Source organism: Sander vitreus, unplaced genomic scaffold (assembly GCF_031162955.1).
Source record: "Sander vitreus isolate 19-12246 unplaced genomic scaffold, sanVit1 ctg335_0, whole genome shotgun sequence".
Lineage (NCBI taxonomy): Eukaryota > Metazoa > Chordata > Actinopteri > Perciformes > Percidae > Sander > Sander vitreus.
Genome location: NW_027595477.1, coordinates 1 through 19,765, shown reverse-complemented (window position 1 = coordinate 19,765; position 19,765 = coordinate 1). Strand labels below are relative to the sequence as shown.

Here is a 19,765-nt window from a genome sequence, read left to right as displayed (position 1 = left end):
AAAATGTATTTCTCAGAAGAGACCACTTACAAATGTATCTACTTTTTCAGAAAATGGAAAAATGTAATGTGTTGATTCCCAGAGTGTTTGGCCACAAATTGGTTTGGCTGCAACTGATGCATATAAATCTGCTCTGTATGGTGGTTTAAACCAGTGAGCTATGTTTGAAAGTATGTCCTCCCCACAGTGGATCAACAGAGAGCAAGCTGAAATAAATATATGGAACTAAATGAAGGTCTCTGGTTTCAATTCCACTGCAGAATTGAATTGATATAAACAACCCACTGTTATAAATGTCCACCATATTTTGAGTACATACATTGACATGTCTGTGACAGTCATCCAGTACCCTGCTTTAGTGATAAGAACATAACTTAATTCTAAGTGTGTGTGTGTGTGTGTGTGTGTGTGTGTGTGTGTGTTGGGGACAGAGACGCATTCTTTTTTTTTTCCTCTTTCGCGCAGGTCATGTTTTGAAAGATGCTGTCCTGTAGCTTACTAATGTAAATGAATAAAAATGTATACAAAAATGTGATGATGTCCGACACGTTTTATGAAGAAGAAAGCCTTACGTTTTCAAAAAGCATTAGACAGGCAGTGTTTTGAACAGAGAAGCGTGTAGCCAGCTCAGCAGCAGAAGGGCTGTGTCTGTGCCTGCCCTGTGGGGATAGAGATTTTTGTGGATTTGTTGGCATCTGTCGCTCAAGAATTATGTGTTATGAACTTTATTTTTTTAACTAAATTGAGCTTGAGGTTTTCAAAAAAAGTGGTGGGTACAAAATGACTCATGACGAAATCTGATAGGTACGCGTACCCACCGTCCCCACCGAAATCAACGCGCGCGTGTGTGTGTGTGTGTGTGTGTGTGTGTGGACTTGAAAATGCACTAGTAGATGAAACCCCGGCAAATGTTTATGATTATCTTATAATGCAATAACATCCATAAGTATTCCATTGTTGATTTTAAGGAGGGGTTTTCGTAGTATATTGTTAAATGTTTATTTTATTATATTTATTTCAGTTGTGTCATTGTCATTATGTCATTGAGACAGTCCCATCGCACTCCAGTTAAAGAAGAAGAGGGCCGTCACAGCTCACTAGCCAGTGCAAAACACTTTCTCACAATATCCAATGTACATTTTGTCGCACAACAATTACCAATTTACTCAAAACATCTCTCAGCCCTAGCCTTGGTGGCTTGTTTCCTTTCTCTCTCTTTGGCCAGACCCCTTTGAGGCTTTCATAATTTTCTCAATCCGGCACGAGATACGACGAATAGACCTTCACAAGCGGGACTACAGCCTGCTGGTGCCGGGGCTAAGGAACACCATTGCGCTAGACTTCCACTTTAAGCACAGCCTCCTTTACTGGACAGATGTGGTGGAGGATAAGATCTACAGAGGAAAGCTCTCCGAGTCTGGCGGTATGGGCACGCACAAGTTCATACACCCACGTACACAAACATTTACTATCTAAAGACTGCTGTGATGTATTGGCTAACGTCCTGCTCATATGTGCTCCAGCAGCTGTAATGGAAGTATGAGTCACTGCCGATGATAGAGCTTTGTTTTACTCTACTGTCGTTACACATACTCAGGTCTGATGCAGTAAGTTGATATTGTCTCTCCCTGCAAATTTATCTCAGATTGTCCAAAGTTAACAAAATACTGCAGGAGCAGAAGTCTTGAGCTGTTGCATTACAGTATCTCCCCTCATAAAATGATCAATCAGAACTTCTCCTTGGCTCCGTATGTTTGTGGCTTGCAGTACATTTACTGCGCTCCTTTTATTTCCCTCTGCAGACCCGAAGAAATCACCTCTTAGCTGTACCTATTCCACCCTTTTGTGAGACACATATAAAAGCCTCTGCATCTGATAATAATTATCAACAGCTGGATTATAAATATTGTGGGAAAACCCTTTCACCGTGCTTAATGGAACCCTGTAGAAAGAAAGCAATCTTCTTTATATGGAAGAACTTTCCTCAATACTTCCCCCCCCCCCATTTCCTTTTGAGAAGGTTTTACTGAGCACTGTAAAGACACATCTACCACCAGTGCTGCTCCCTAGCTACATAGCCATACTATCGTGTTGTTGTTATTGTTTCAGGGGTGACAGGGATTGAGGTGGTCGTGCAGCACGGTCTGGCCACCCCAGAGGGCCTGGCTGTGGACTGGATTACGGACAAACTGTACTGGATTGACAGCAATCTGGACCAGATTGAGGTGGCCAAGCTTAACGGAGATATGCGCACCACCCTGATTGCCGGAGGCATGGAGCATCCACGGGCCATCGCTCTCGACCCAGGGCAGGGGTATGTTACTCACTAACTCTCACAAACAGAGCCTGATGGATAGCACAGCTACCTGCCTGAGATTATTGGAATAAAGTAAAATTACATCAAGAAAAAAAATTACATCCTCCTTGTATTTCTCCCTTCTACATCTGCTTTGATGTATGAATATGTCTTCTATGTTAAGGTCCATTAGGACAGCAGGTATACAGTTACATTCATACATACATTCAGTTACAATGCTGTGTGTTCCATTCCAGTAATGACAACTGATGTAGCTTATAAGAAAAAAACAAACAAAAAAAACAATGTTTTTCTTTAAAACATTTTAAGCAAGATATTTAAATGAAAAGCCCAAAATATGCTTTGTTTATTTGTGCATCATTCCCCTCAGGGCTATTTCAAAATCAAGGTTGTTTATCCTGCTGAGATGCATGGGGAGAGTGTTTGTAGACTGGCCACCTGTCCTTTGCCCAATTAACAAGCTCAGCTTGAAAACATCTATTACAGTGCACATTTTTAACACTTTTGTTTTTCTTGGTATAAACTAAGCATTGCGTTAGTTCATGCAAGACACGGCACGTCATACACACTCTGATTGAATTATCATTTCTATCAGTCACACACCAATCACAGCCATTCTCACATCAAGGTGGTCCATTTAAATATGTCTCTCTCCTCACCGATCCCTGCTACACTGACGCTGCCTCTCTTCTCTTCTTCGCTGCTGCTGACAATGCTTTGCCTCCACCACCCCAGCCTCCACCTTCCTAGTTAAGAGTCCTAACATGACTTAACGGTTAAAATGGTTTTCAATGTCTTGATTAGGGGCCTGATTTGGTATACTGATTGAGGGTTTCTGCATTGTGCTCCCTGTTTTAGTTTTGCATGCTGCTTGGCTGGTCCAGGGAGCATCATTAAGAGCGCAGCATCAGCACCAAGCATAACTGTATTTCCATTTGTTGCAATAAATGGTTATATCTATGACGAGAGTGGTCCTGACTGAACAAGTGTTATGATAAGCTTTTTAATTTGTTAAATGAGGTTGATGGACGACAGGCTCATAATAGGCACTGATGCAGCACACCTGGGAGGCTTTGATAGTGTATGTTGTTTTGGACTGTTGAACAATTTGGACTTGTCGATCTATCCTTTTGAAATTAATCTGAACTACCTAAAGAAGAAACACTCACGTGGGGAGTCCTCCCATCAGAGACAGGGCTTTAAGGATGCAGATATTTTAGGTGGCTTAACACAACATACATGTTTGTCATGTTATAATTAAAGATGGTCCGATACCATTTTTTGCTTCCTGATACCGATTCCGATACCTGAACTTGCGTATCGGCCGATACCGAGTACCGATCCAATACCAGTGTGTCATATATTTTATTATGTTTTAACAGCTGTATACTACTATCCCTGTATGGATGATATGATGTATAACAGCTGTATACTACTATCCCTGTATGGATGATATGATGTTTAACAGCTGTATACTACTATCCCTGTATGGATGATATGATGTATAACAGCTGTATACTACTATCCCTGTATGGATGTGATATGATTTCTATCTTTGTCAGTCTGGCTCAGGTTAAACTCTTTCTGAAACATGAACAATGAACGCCCCAGAACTTTCTTTTATTATGCAGTTTGACAATCAGTTATAACGGAAAAACAACATAAATAAACTACTAGATTTTCTTTAGGGCTTTATTACGTGGTATCGGATCGGTGTAATAACTCCAGTACTTCCCGATACCAAGGTTTTAGGCAGTATCGGAGCCGATACCGGAACATCTCTAGTTATAATGTCTTTTTTTTCTTGTTATCATGACACACTGACTTGTTTATCTCCTTACAATAAGAAGCATATTTTAGCGTGCAAGCATTGTATGTTTGCCTGTGTGTTTGGGAGGTGCTCTCTAATCTCTATGTGTGTCTGTGTGTGTGTTTTTTTTTACTATTTATGTTTGTCTTACTTTTTAATCTGTTAATGAGATTTACTGAGCAGTGAACGGTTTTATTGAGCCTTTTGGGAAGCGCATTAAAATGCCTCATAATTGTTAAGCATTTTGTCTTGGTTAACTGAAAATAGTTGCGAGTATTTCACTGTTTCAATTTATGTAAGATGTTATAGTGGGTGTGTAGGGATATTTTATTTCAGTGTTAGTCACGGCGTATTAAATCTGTTTTAGTTCTCCGATCTCAGATAGTGCAGGACTGGTTATGGTGCATTGTATAAAAATTGGAAAGGGAAAAAAAAAAAGCAGCAAAACACAATACATATGTAGGCAGGGTTTTTATAGAGCACAAGCACATGGATCAGTACACTAGTCTCACACTCTTGGAAATCATGGTCAAGTTAATTTAGTCTGAATCATAAACTGAATCATGATGTCCTCATGTGAGCAGTCATCGATCCACTATCGACTTGTGCAAGGCACAGATAAAACACATGTGCAGCAAAATCCCTGACCGATGCTGATTTATGGGGCAGACAGATCAGATGGAGAGCACTGACAGTATTTTAAACATGGTACATCAGAATAAACCACAAAGTCTGCTCTTATTTGCAGTTTAAGATTTACTGATCTATGTGATCTATGTGCTATTATATGTTTATTTTGATGTATTGATCAAATAAGTTGGCTTGGTGCATGTTTGAATATCCCACAGAATATTATTGTCAGCCCTTAAATGCTATTATTATTGCAAATATTAAATTCGTATAGGTGTCAACATAATGTTAGTAGTTTTTAAAGATCTGTTGGCGAAGTCAAGTGTTGCATAACAACATAAAACATATGGTTCTTTTTTAGATATTGTAATAAACGGCATCTGGCATTAATTAGGAATAATTGTAAACAAATGGTAATAAGTTATAATGTAAATATGTAACAAGAGCTTGTCAACATACACAATGCTATCTGTTATTAGGGATGTGCATCTCTGCTCTGAGGCCGATGCAATACGATATGATCACCCCCCCCCCCCCATTATGATGCAGTGCAGTTTGATTCAGTGCAATTCAACGTGATGCAAAGGTACGATGCTTTACAATTCAATATGAGTTTGGTTTTTATTTTCTAACCAAATCATAACTTACATTTTACTTTACATAAGTAAGCAAAGGTAAAGGTAAATAGGTAAGCAAACATCTCATTCATTCTGTTTCTTTTTGAAAAAAACACTCAGATCTTTCACAAACCGGTCTTTTTGTAGTGTAATGTTCGTCTCCAGTACACTGCGCTTTTATAACACCGCACACAATAACCAGGTTAAATGCTCAGGATTAACAATGAAGCGTAGTGCAATGTGCCATAACCACTGCCAGTAGTCGGATGTGCTTAACAGTCTTTCAGCAGGTCAGCTAACTCAGCAGGGAGCAGAAAACCAGTGCCTATATGAACACAACAAAATAAAATTAAATAAAATTTAGTAACATATACATATACTATATATAAAATATTTAGTGGAGTGATCATGAACAGTGCAAGTAGTAGACGTTTGTAGCCTAGTCTTTGTTTAAGCTATTACAGGCATGTACTTAATAGTGTGTCAGACATAGTATGTATTTTGATCTTGTTTGAGGCAATGCCAAATATTGTTTTTAAAGCACAGGTTTTTTAACACAGTTTTGTAATGATGTCAACAGGTTGTATCAGGTTTACTGTGCATATTGGATATACTTTGATCTAACGGCAATAATTGAGACTTACTCCTATTTTTGTAAAATTCTGAAAAGAAGAACTATCTTCCACCTAACTGGTAGGCCTCTTGCTGCCCTGCTCCTCTTCTCATGTAGGCAGGTTTTATTTTGTGGCAAAAAAGAAAGAAAACACAAACAGTTCATCCTTTTGGAATCTTTTTAGCACAACTCATCATCTTACCAGCTGCACTTCCAATGTCCCCCCATATGTGACTTATTATAGCACTATGTTTATTGACTATAACAAAGTGTGTTGCTTGCTCAAAAAAATCACTTATTCGGTACATTTTGGTCAATTCAGGTACTTTCCAGTTTGATATATTTTTAAACATATTTGTTTAAGATACACATTAAATACATTAGTGGTGTAATTTAATCACTTAGTTATGACAAAGTAATTAATTTAAGTAGTTATGTACTTTCTCTAAGTGCTGGAAACACAGTTGGGAGATTGTTTCCCATTCATTTTCCTATCTACTGAATAGAATATGTTTTTAGATGATATAAGGAAGTACACGTTTACAAAAAGACTGAATCAATTTTCTCTGTTGTTGCTAGTACTTTACTGTGGCCAGTATATTTCAGATTAAAGCAAAACCCAGACATTCCGAAAATCAATTTAACACTCTTAAGAAATGAGTAATCTGCTCATGCACTCTCCCCTATAGTACTCTTTCATATTTGTGAGGATGACTACATTCTTATGGTTGTACAGAGTAGGATTAATGTGTGCTTTTGGTGCCTAAAGGCGCATTTCCATTCCAGGGCAATAATTCTAATGTAATTACTTGAATTCACTTAAAGGAGTGGGTCATCGATCAGGGATGCCTTATCTAGTGAATAAGGCTATTGATCTGGGCAAGGATATTTCTTCCTAACACTGTTTCGTTGTCGTCAGGATGTGATTTAAGCTTGAGCACCCATTTTCCCCTTCATTCTAGCTGACTTTGAGGACCAAGGCAGGACAGAGGCGATGTTGCTGAGTTAGAGTAGGACTCAGGATACTGCCCACGGTCACATCAATGATGGTGTTCATTTTCAGGCCTCATTGAGCTGTAAAAAGTCATAATAAAACAGATGGCCTCCCATTTCAAGGCATGTTGCAGATGTTGAGGGTTGCACTGGATCGCTGGTGTTGTTCTTGGACAGTCATCACTGCCACCGTCTTTGTAGTCTATATCAATGGCGTTTCATTTCCGGGATTGTTTAGGTGCCGCTGGAAATTCCGCCGGATGTCACCTAATTTTCGGCCGGATGTCCGTCACCTTCCGCTATCTTTGTGTTGGCATTTTAAACTCCGGTTGATTCATGAGGACTATGGTTAACTGCTCCACAGATCTCTGCAGGGTAAATCCAGACAACTAGCTAGACTATCTGTCCAATTTGATTTTTCTGTTGCATGACTAAAACAACCTTTGAACGTACACATGTTCCACCAAAACAAGTTCCTACTCGAGGCTATTTCGCAGCGGCACCATTGCGGAGGAGACGCTGGCAATGCAAGACTATTGTCTGTGTTAATGCATACAGTAATAGCATTGTACTGTGCATGCAATTACTGTGTTTTGCAGTATAATAACACTGACAAGAGCAAATGGCTTAGGAATTGCTTCCAGATGTTTATGAGGTCTTAGAGCCCGTTTTAGTGGCTCTCTGAAAAAATAAAAATTGTGCATTGTATATATTGTTGTTTGTCCAACGATCAGTGTTGCCTCTTTGGTTTCTGTCCCAAGGATCCTCTTCTGGACTGACTGGGATGCTACCTTCCCCCGAATCGAGGCTGCATCAATGAGTGGAGGAGCTCGACACATTGTGTTTAAGGATATGGAAATCGGCGCCTGGCCTAATGGACTGACTCTGGATCATTTGGAAAAGAGGATTGTTTGGACAGATGCACGGTATACCATTAGAGTTTTCACTTTGTGTGCAGAAGCATTCACACTTTTCAGATCTTTCAATACATGTATGACATTTTATACTGAAACGGATTCACCAGCAGTGCCTGGATCAAATTTAACTTGAAGCTCCATTCTCCTAGTGGGCATTAAATAATGGAGGGCATGTAATATTTAAAGATCCTACATCGTACAATGGCCATATTTGGTTTTAAGTGGGTCTTGAACAATTTAAGAGTTCCATCTGTGGACAGGTGGGGTATACTTTGATCTGCCTACCTCAATGCATTTGAAGAGCATTTCAATTTTGCCCTTTGTGTCGGTCTCTTTTGAACAGCTCCGACGCCATTTTCTCTGCACTCTATGATGGAAGTGGGGTCATTGAGATCCTCAGGGGCCATGAATACCTGTCCCACCCCTTTGCTGTGTCTCTCTTTGGAGGCAATGTCTACTGGACGGACTGGAGGACGAACACTTTAGCGAAAGCCAATAAGTGGACTGGACAAAATGTCACAGTCATCCAGAAGACGAGTGCTCAGCCTTTTGACTTGCAGATCTTCCACCCCAGCAGGCAGCCACAAGGTGAGAACAGTTTTTTTTTTTGGCTTTACTGTTGAGGATGAGACACTGCCAGAAACGGGACATTTCACTATGTTAGCTGGAACCAGCTTTATATATACTAATTTGACAGGTTTGCTCTCCTAGAATATGCGCAGCAGAGACATTTAACCCCTAAAGCACTGCCATCAATGCAGACTTTGAAGGGGGGGTGTTACCTTATTAAGCATGGCAACTAGTTGTAACTATACATTGTTGAAAGCACGAAACATTAACATAACATAAACCTTAATATCTGTAAAACATGTTTACCATGTGTGTGCCTCTGCACGTTTTGTTCAGTATCATTTAGACTTAGTCTGACCCTCTGATTGTAAACTTCAAACAATTACCATTCAAAAGAAACTCAGATCATAGGTGCAATTATAAAGGTTCAAGAATAGAAACCATTTTGTTTTGGATATGTCATATTCAGGCTTGTGCACAAAACGTGGTTGCTTATTCATTGGTTTAAAGTGCAAACTCATCACATCCTATCATATTACACTCACTAAAAAGGGTTTAGATGGAAGTTGGCTATAATCCTACAGTAATACTGGATGTTGACTGAGGATACATTATCTTTTAAAACACCTTTTAGTTTTCCTGTTGTGAAAGGAAAAAGAAAAGCAGCATAATGTTATTAATTTCAGCTTCTGCCTCTGCCTTCATATGGCCTGTCATTCAACGAGCATGTGTCTGAATGAAAAAGGTACTCATGCAGAGAATTAGTTAGCTTGAGTTAATGGTACCCCTCAATGGGTTTTTCTCACCATCCAAATTATTATAATTGGCTTACCACTATATTAAGGTTTTCCTTTTCTTCTTTACTTCACTGAATGTGAATGAAAAGGGCTACAGAATAAGAACCACAGCTGCCAATGAATAATTGTGGCATATCCAATTATCAAATCGATTAGTAATGTGAATAATGTGCTGTGGTGACAGGAAATATATGAAATAGTTCTGAAACTCCATTAATATTGCCGGCAATCTCTTTTCAGTGAATGTTTCTGAATCTGTATCTGTCACAGTGGAATAGGTGATCAATTTTGTGAGGAAGTAAGCCAAGTTTCTGCGCCCAAAATGGTGAAGTGATGTGCTGTCTGACAGAAGGCCTACATATGTAAGCCAGTCTTTATTGCATATGCAGATCAGCTTGCAAGACATATTGCCAAGCTCAAATTAATAATATAAAATCTGTTTTCAATTTACTTTATTGTGGTTATTTTCTGTAAAATGGGTTGTTTTGAAATTGATGTTTGATTTGTGAAGCAGAACTTCCAAAAATAAAACAGATTATGGACCACCTGATTGACGGATCTGTCTCTATCAGCATTGCCAAGTTTCAAATGTATCCGCCTCAGCTTTCCTCATATGTAAGCCCCCATTCTTAAATGGGCATTGGTGGTAATCGGGTTTACATCTATTCAGTGATTCCTCTGCTTCTCCAGTGTGTCACGAGTTAATTTACTTGTTTCCTTCCTGTATCTGCATTCTCATGACTGTTCACCATAGATAAGTGTGAGCAAATGGGAGTTCTTTAGCAAAGAAGACAGTAAGCGTGCCTAATCCTATTTAAAAACAAAAAAGAAGCTCAACAGGGGGTGTGGGGTTGTGGGAGCTGGCTTTTATCCACTCTAACCAGAACCAAAGCCTACAGATGTGATGCTCCATTAGACCACGAACATCTGGACCAGAAAAAAAGAAAGGGAAGGATTGGAGGAAGGAGGGAGAACACCAATATGCGGCTGGTCTCAGGAGCCATTCAGCAGGTGCCACAGTGGAGCTCCACTGGAGCCATCAACAGCCTGTACTTACACTAGGTGTCACCTGAAAGGCAACGCTGAGTTTTAACATTAGAATATGTAACAAGAGTTTGCAAATTAGGAGGTAGATTGGCAGTCCCACGGCCTCACAGTTATATAACGGAGCATTATTATTATTATAATAATAATAATAATAATAATAATTAATTAATTATACCATTTTAAACAGAATTTAAAGAGTCTCTTTTCAGCTGTTGGGTGCAATTCTGAGTCCATGCTACGACTAGTAGCATGGAATTAGTGTGTCATTTTCTACACATATTGGCACTATGGAGTCTTTAATATTACTAGTAGCACTACTAGTAAATACCCTTCCCCTTTACTCATTGTTTCCACCTTGTTTCCTTTAGTGAATGAGGGAGATAAAGAGGTGTGGCTGAGGCTAATCCAGTTAGATCTTTTTAGCTACATCATAATTGTTATTCTCAATGTGTGCAAAGCTTTACATAAGCAATGCAATATATATGCCAATTAGAACATACATGGTTATTTGCAGGCAGACAAACCACACTGTAATTGTGTCAGCAGAAGTATTAGCCTGACAAATATGATATATGAATATGAAGCTTTGAAACAAATAAGCACAACTAATATAGGTCTCTCAGTGGAAATAAGCAAATGCTTACTAAAGTGTAACATCACTACATTGGGCTTTCTCTAAATATGACTTTTCTTCATTTGTATTTATTTTTAGGGAGAGCCACCACCATTTTCACTGCCTTAGCAGAGCAGCGGGCTTATCTCTTCATGTATTTGTTGCAAATACATTTGACAGTTTAGAGCAACTAACACCTTACCTTTTTGTTGCTGCCCATCATCCCTCTAGAGCATGATTCAGATGAATGCAGCTCTGTTGCGATATCTCCCTTGTTTCCATCTCGCAGAGACAGAGTTGCTTTTTTGTTTTGAAAACACACTCCTATAAGATCACTGTTCACTTTAAAGCTGTTGAAATTCAGCTTTCTGTGCTTGTCTCGTAGAACACTGTCAGCAGCTTAAGGTTTTAAAAGGGATATCCTGCTCCCCTACAGTAACCGCTAACCAAGATAATGTCACCATTAATTCCTGAGGATTGACAAAGAGTAAACAATAGAAACTATCTTTTTATATTTCATAATGTATTTCCACGTCTCGTAACCTCTTGAGAGACAATTCCACAAGAGACCAAACTCTAACCCAATAACACGAGTGAACATCAATCAAACTCCACATAACTGTTCCAAACCCAACATTTTCTTTTTAAACATTCAACATATCTTTGTGCCATTTGTCTTACAGAGTATGACGTTTGTTTTCAATTAATGCCAGGGTTTTCATATTTCTTTTAAGAACTGTCATGCTTTCAAGCTGCATTTTCTTTTTTGCTATTATAAAGCAAGAACAATATCATAATTATAGTTGTTTTCAGCAATGCTTTTTTTGTCAGTTTCAAATTATGTCAGTGGCACAATCAGACAGGCCTGTAAATGTCATGTTGCAAAGGCAGTTAGTCAGTCCTATTCATATGCAGAATTCATCCTGGCCTATCTCTTTTGATTGCCATCTCAAATTCTCATGCTAAGTGTTGCTCATGCTCTGTTCCTCTTTCAGCCTCGAACCCATGTGAAGAGAATGATGGACGTGGTCCCTGTTCACATCTGTGTCTCATCAATTACAACCGTGTTGCGTCCTGCACCTGTCCGCATCTTATGAAGCTTTCACCCAACAAACAATCCTGCTTTGGTGAGAACACACCTTCCACATTTTCCATGCATTCTCCTTATATTATAAGCTTGAACAGGACAGGTGTCTTGCTTTACTTATGAATTTCATTTTTGATTGACATCAGTTTTTACACCAGGCTGTTATTATCACACTCTCACCTGCATCTGACAGAATGCAATGATTGATTTCCTAATCATCTCACCAGCATTGAAAAGATTCCTCCTGTATGTGCGGCGGTCTGAAATCCGTGGTGTGGACATTGACAACCCTTATATGAATGTCATGACGCCGCTAACAGTGCCAGACATTGACGATGTCACAGTAGTGGACTATGATGCCCAGGAGGAGAGGATCTACTGGGCTGACATCAAAACCCAAACCATTAAACGAGCATTCATCAATGGCACCCAGCTAGAGACTATCATTTCTGCAGGTGGGTGCATTCTAGACATCCTTGCGAAATACAGAGTCAAAGTGGCGTATATGTACTACAGTGAATGTGTGTACCAACTAATATTGATTAATAGGTACACAATACTCTTGTTGCTAGAGTGGAATGCAATACTGTTAGATATACATACATACATACATACACATACAGTAAACATAGACACTTTCACCCCAAACCCCAAACACCCTATAATGCACAGTTCCCTTCAGTCCGTTCTTGTGGGCAGCATGTAGACCTTAATTTTGCTTATGTTTGATGTAGCCTGAGCTTATTTACATTTTAGTTTTGTAAAGCACACGGGGCGTGACAGTTTTTTTTTCCTGCTCTCCCTGACAGACGTAGTGAACTGCCGCGGTCTGGCTTTAGACTGGCTTTCCAGGAACTTATACTGGCTCAGCTCCGAAAATGACGAGTCGCAAATCAATGTGGCTCGCTTTGATGGCTCCCTGAAGACCTCCATCATCCACGGCATTGATAAGCCAAGGTGCCTTGTAGTGCACCCCGCCAAGGGGTAAGTAGATTAGAGCAGTCTGTGCACTTCATTAGTACCTCACCTTCAATGCATAGTATCAGAACACCTGACTGTGGACCTCCACCTGAACGAGGGATCAAAGCTGTGTTGTTACAAAGAGAACATGTTTTACAAGCTTGAAATGTCCACGCAGATCTTTGCAAGGTTGTGCGGTGGAACAAAATGTATTGGCTTACATTCCATATTCAATTAATAACACTGTAACATCCATTGACTATGTTGTAAACCTTGTTATATTTTCTGCCTAACGCGACCACTAAGTATTCACCTCACACATTCCCACACAGAAAAATCTATTGGACAGATGGCAACACCATTAACATGGCCAACATGGACGGGAGTAACAGCAAGGTCCTCCACCAGAATCAGAGGGATCCTGTAGGTCAGTATGAGAGCCTTAGAGAGCATACTGAGTTAGACCTCCTTCTCAGCTCCACTTTAAAGTTAGTTTTTTTTTTTACGTTTGTGAAATGACATTTATTCTTATTTGTTCTTGCAAGTTCTGTTTGTTCAGTTTACATAAACTCAGTATGTTTACATTCATGCTATAATCTGATTTGAAATGTTATGAATACATGACCAAATTAAAGCATTTACAAGGTTTGCAGTAACTCTGTTTCTCCAATAATCCAAATGCACTTGATTTGTTTGATTACTGGGCGACTGTCTGGAAGAATGTGTGGTAGGTCATTGCAAACATTTTATCACCACAAAACAAGACAGCAATTGAGGGAATTTGTCAGTAATCTTTGGCTATGGATTCAATTTATTGTAATTTAATTCAATTAAAATGTTCCAGCATCAACAGCTGTGCTGCTGCATGCACCACTTTGTATCTATGTTCAATTCATTCCAAATTCATCGGGAGTAATTCTCCTATTTCAACCCTAATTTGACAAAGGTAACCTGATAAAGGTGTTTACATGAACGTTGTAATAATCTCAGTTTGCCTTAATCTGTTTTATAATCAATTTATTTCAATGCATGTACATGCGCGGACTGTTGCAAATAAAATGTTCTGCCTGCTGAGACTTTCTCCGTTTCGAGAATGTCGACAAGAATCAGACAGATCACCCACCTCCTCAGTGGTGATGCTATCTCAATTGGCGATGTCAAAGAAAGTCACTAGCACACTAACACAAGGCTAAACTGGAAAAACATGTTACCTGCGTTCACTTGTAACCTTCACTAAATTGATTCCTAAATAAATAACATACTTTCAAATCAGTTTGCAGCAAAGAAAAAAAAACAACTAGTAACAACAACAGTAACTAAAAAAAAGTTACTGCTGATAGCTTCCCCGTGTTGAAAGCCAACCCGGCAGACATCAGTGGTTCACACAACTTTCAGAGTTGATGGATACCTGCTTCTTTATCTTATATATTCTGTACTGTATACTTCCATGGGGGTTCATTTCATGGATTGCTATAAAAGATTATAATGGCCACAACCTTGATGTGATTTCTTCTGTATGATCATTGAACCAGACTTGGACAAATCTTGAACTATACTGGAATCATCACAAAAGAAAGTATATATCCAATTAGGGGAACATGATAGCTATGAATGAATAAACCTGGTTTTTCTATATGTTCTCTTCAAGACACCAATCTGCATATATAGAGTGAAAGGATCCATCATGGCACATTGTCACATCCAAAATTGGTGGTTGTACCATACAATTTATTTGAAATGTTAATGGTTTACCTTGGACTGCATGTTGCTCAAGCCCACATCCATCTGCTAAGGGCTGCCTTCCACAGTGCATGAAGAGTTCTTGTGTTCATCTTTCAAAGCACTCGTGGATGTCGAGGGGCTGTTGTTTGTTTCATTTTGTATTGACATATGTGCAAATAGAAACGGATCAATTCTTCTGAAAGGGTAGGTTTTCTAGTCCCTGAGTGTATGCCTACCAACTGCATGCATGCACACAGCAGACGCGTGCCATTTTGACTGATGTGTGATGCTTTGAGCCAAAGGGACAAGCAAAGCAACTGATCCAGTTCTGTAGAATCCAGTTTTCTCTGGATTAGATATTTGTCTATATAAGATGTTGTGTAATCCTGTCTAAATCATTGAACGAAGTCTGTGGTTGATACTATTTTCCAGCTATTCAATATTTTTGTTACATCGGGTATTTAGAACATTAGTGCCTATATGTTAACTTTGTAGCATTGTCAGTTCACTCAAAACACCATACATGAGTAGCTATAACTGAAATAAGCAATCAAATTGTTGATTCATGTAAATCAATCATTGTTGATTAATGTAAATTAACAATAAAAAAGAGAGAGGCAAGAAGAGAAAACGACTATGTGCTACTGTGTCCACACAAACTCCTTTCAAGCAGCTGTAGAGTAGGATCAGCCTTTACATGTCTAACTGGCAGTCTGAAATGTGCAGGAGTCTGCAGTGATGCACTGACAGCAAGGGAAGTGGGCGCTGTAAGATGTTTGTTGTCTGTTTCTGTGTCATTGCATTTTTGGGGGCCTGAATTTCCACCAGCATCCATATCTGACATTAGGTAAAATGGTTAAAGGCAAATGTACAGCATCTTAGGATGTAGATATGGGAGGCTTTTTCTGACAACTTAGTCCTTTTTGCTGATATGATAGGTATATTTTTACATAGCAGTCTTGCCTAGCATGCACAACATTGATTCCTACTGAGAGCATAATCACTGACAGAATAGTCACTGCTGCCCAATTTTAAACATTTTCTACATGCTCATGAGATTGTTTCTATTATTATACTCAATTACTTTTTGAGTGTAAACCCTATCCCAGCATGATGCATACTTAAGAGGACGATTGCAGCTCGATTGAGCAAAGACAATCAACTGTTCTTCATTTCAAGTAGCTGTTGTCACACAGCGCAAGGTCAAACTCCCACTTTGTCACACAAACAGCACCGTTGTCTTCACTGTATTTCTATATTCTCCTCGGCCTGTCAGGAATACGGATAGCATGGTGCACCCATATTTCACTGGCTTCATTTATGATGATGGGGGTAGACCGGATGACAAGCGTAAATTAAAGGAGAATTCCGGCCAATTTTTATGTTAATCTTGATCGCTATAGCTACGCGAGTACTTTCGATAGAAAAAACCCCGACCCGAATCAGTGCAGGTAACACGGAGAAGCTGCAGCTTCGTACTACAAGCGTCCCCTGAGCTAAAACGGCAGTGGTCGGGGCAGGTTTTAGAGTGCCTTTGTGCCTCTTAACAGACACAAAATGCAATTAATATGTCTGTGCCACATGAACAGGGCCCTTACGTGTCAACAAGATGCGTTTTCAACTCAGACATTGTTTAAATTCACCTACCCTGGTCCCACTACTGTTTATTTTAGGGGGGGATACACTTCAAGACGTGATATGACCTGTCCTCTGGAGGACATAGCCAAACCACCACCGCTCCGTAGATTGTTATTGGGATGATTATTACAGAAGCCTGTCTGAATACACTCACTGGACGGCAGCTAGCAGCTAATGGCTAACGGCTATCAGCTAGCAGGGCAAGCTAACTACTGGCAGGATCGATACAAGGACCAGGGTAGGTGAATTTAAACAATGTCTGAGTTGAAAACACATCTTGTTGACACGTAAGGGCCCTGTTCATGTGGCACAGACATATTAATTGCATTTTGTGTCTGTTAAGATGCACAAAGGCACTCTAAAACTTGCCCCGACCACTGCCGTTTTAGCTCAGGGGACGCTAGTAGTACGTAGCTGCAGCTTCTCCGTGTTACCCGCACTCCAGGTTGCACTGATTCGGGTCAGGGTTTTTTCTATCGAAAGTACTTGCGTAGCTATAGCGATCAAGATTAACGTAAAAATTGGCCGGAATTCTCCTTTAATGACGCATTGTGACTGTGAATCTGCCAAACATAAATCCAACACATGGTGGGAGACAGTGAGTTGTCCAGAGATTCACGAATTGAAATTGCTTTCATTTTCCACCATTCACAGTGGTATTCAAAGAACAACCATCATGCTAGCCAGGAAATGGATTTAAAAGCAGCCAGTCTCACTCTTGTTAATTTTTCATGCCAGCTGGAGCACTCATAAAGACATCCCCCACAAATATGTGCCAGTGAACACACATACCTTTCAATTAGCCCTCATTCAACCAAATGTATAGGAACTACACATTGTAAATGTTAATGTAAAAGAGGTTGTGAAATGTACTGTTGCAATACTGTTAACGTATAGTCAAAAGGAAACGTACATTCCTGATGCACCTTTTTAAGTGCTGCATATCAAAAGCAGTCAGGTTCTGTAACTGAGTATAGTCATTTCCCTATCAGATGGAACTTAATACAGTGCAGTAGTAATCTTCTTCGTTTACTGTGTACTCATGTACCATGCCTAATCTACTCTTGTAGCTGATTTTCTATTTTATGATTTTGTTATCCATTTAATACTTTTTCTAATCTATTTAATTTTTTTTATGTCCATTAATGTTCTGCTTTTGTTCGCCACCGGAATCGTAGCACAGTGAGTGCTAACTTGGTGTCCTCTCTTCACGTGTCCTCGCAGGTCTCTCAATAGACTACACTGCCAACAAGTTGTACTGGATAAGCTCGGCCAATGGCACTATCAACAGGTGCAATCTGGACGGCAATGGGCTGGAAGTGCTGGAGAATCTGAAGAGGGAGTTAGCCAAAGGCACAGCTCTGGCTGTGATGGGTAAGTGGAGCTTGTCACGAGTGCATCAGATTGCCATTGAGGATTAATCAGAGTGTGGAGGGATTACATGTTTAACCAGTTAAGTGGCTGTAGAATAGAGCTATTTAGCCAGCCCTCGCAACAGTTGTGTTTGTCTTTGTGTGAAGTAGCAGGGGCATTAGATAATTAAAACACAGTGCAGCAGTGATTGATGATTGATTTTCTCACCCCTTTCGTAATGAAAAGGGAGGGGGATGTTCATTATGTGTTAATTCTGGGTATCCGTGCTGAATCCAATGTGTCACATCATCCATCAACTCATAGGTTCATTTAAAAATCTCCTGAAATCTTAGTCAGCATGTGCTGGAAAGAAATTGTACCTGTAGCTCACATTACAACAGTCTTTAGCTCACAAGGTCTGGCTTGTAACTTTTTTTTTTTTTTTAGCTTTTCCTTGTTTGTTTTTTAAAAACCTACAGGCTTACAATTAACACCATATGTCAGTGTTAACAGAAACGCACAAGCCCTGCCATTATATTATAGAGTAATGGTTAGGCTCGGCTCATCTCATCTCACTTTTGGTACCTGGTCCTTTTTTCTATCTTGTTTTCCACTGAGGATAGTACCTCCTTAGTGTAGGTGGGATTTTCATCTGATTGCCATAGCGGCACAGTGAAACTGCTGTGACATCATTCTCAATGACACTCGCTGAATACCACGTAATAAAGCCCTAAAGAAAATCTAGTAGTTTATTTATGTTGTTTTTCCGTTATAACTGATTGTCAAACTGCATAATAAAAGAAAGTTCTGGGGCGTTCATTGTTCATGTTTCAGAAAGCGTTTAACCTGAGCCAGACTGACAACAAAGATAGAAATCATATCACATCCATACAGGGATAGTAGTATACAGCTGTTATACATCATATCATCCATACAGGGATAGTAGTATACAGCTGTTATACATCATATCATCCATACAGGGATAGTAGTATACAGCTGTTAAAACATAATAAAATATATGACACACTGGTATTGGATCGGTACTCGGTATCGGCCGATACGCAAGTTCAGGTATCGGAATCGGTATCAGGAAGCAAAAAATGTTATCGGACCATCTCTAATCAGAATTAGAATTTTAAATTGTCTCACTTCCACCCTGCTGCAATCTTGACAACTGGGAAGCTTCCCAGGGATGCAAATGCATTTTCCTTGCCAAGATTGGTACTGAGAAGGAAGCCCACATACTGAACAGAGGTGTGTGTGTGTGTGTGTATGTGTGTGTGTGTTTATATCTGGACCAAAGTTTAATTTTTTTTTTTAAGGAAAAAAATAAATGCAAGACTGTTGTCAGGGTGATAGTTTGTGTTCTTGAAGCTTGTTATTAATCATAGCAGGCCTCTATTTCATGTGTGACTGGGATGTGCTGAGAGCATAAACACACTGTTGCAGAATAACAGCAGTTGCAGAATGGAATCAAGTTTTGTTAGCTGTTAGCAGTCTGCAACTCCAGGCCACATCTTTTTGGTTCATTTATATAGACATTTCTTACAGTACACTGACTATGGAGGACTGTATCTTATATGGAGACCTTATTATTGCCTTTCATGAATTGGAGATAAAACTGGAGGTGACATAGACTAATGGCTTAGTTCCTGCACAGTAGCAGGTACAGCAAAACAGTGAAATAATGTTTGCGAGTCTCCATCAATCACAATTAATGACATTTTGTTATGTTGTGGAAATTGTTTTGAATGGTAGAATGAACAGCACTGTACTGTGCTGTTATAATACTTTGGTAAATAGAGACATTTCACAGTGGTTCAACAGTATATTTGTCGCATGGTAATGAATTACTATATATATATATAGAAGATGGTAATCTAGAGGATTTGTGCTATTACATTTGGATTTATGCGAGCATGAGAGTGTATTTAATACTTTTTTATGAGATCTTTTCTCTTTCAAAGATTTTTTTTGGCATGTTAGGCCTTTATTTGTGACAGGACAGCTTAGACATGAGAGGGGAGAGAAAGAGGGGACAAGGGCGGTATAAAAGGTCGCAGGTTGAAACTGCAGTCGTC

At 39.5% G+C, this 19,765-nt stretch overlaps 1 protein-coding gene across 1 annotated transcript in view; it reads left to right on the top strand.

Moving 5' to 3' along the window:
* LOC144513752 (low-density lipoprotein receptor-related protein 1B-like) overlaps positions 1-17,705 on the top strand; it is a gene marked incomplete at both ends in the record, with an annotated part of 113,161 nt that extends 95,456 nt beyond the window's left edge. The window contains 9 exons of the mRNA XM_078244928.1: positions 1,226-1,423; positions 2,110-2,314; positions 7,742-7,906; positions 8,241-8,485; positions 11,920-12,051; positions 12,239-12,466; positions 12,821-12,995; positions 13,304-13,398; positions 17,556-17,705. Coding sequence (XP_078101054.1) covers positions 1,226-1,423; positions 2,110-2,314; positions 7,742-7,906; positions 8,241-8,485; positions 11,920-12,051; positions 12,239-12,466; positions 12,821-12,995; positions 13,304-13,398; positions 17,556-17,705 — 1,593 coding nt within the window. The remainder of the gene's footprint in view (positions 1-1,225; positions 1,424-2,109; positions 2,315-7,741; positions 7,907-8,240; positions 8,486-11,919; positions 12,052-12,238; positions 12,467-12,820; positions 12,996-13,303; positions 13,399-17,555) is intronic.
* Positions 17,706-19,765: the final 2,060 nt, after the last annotated feature.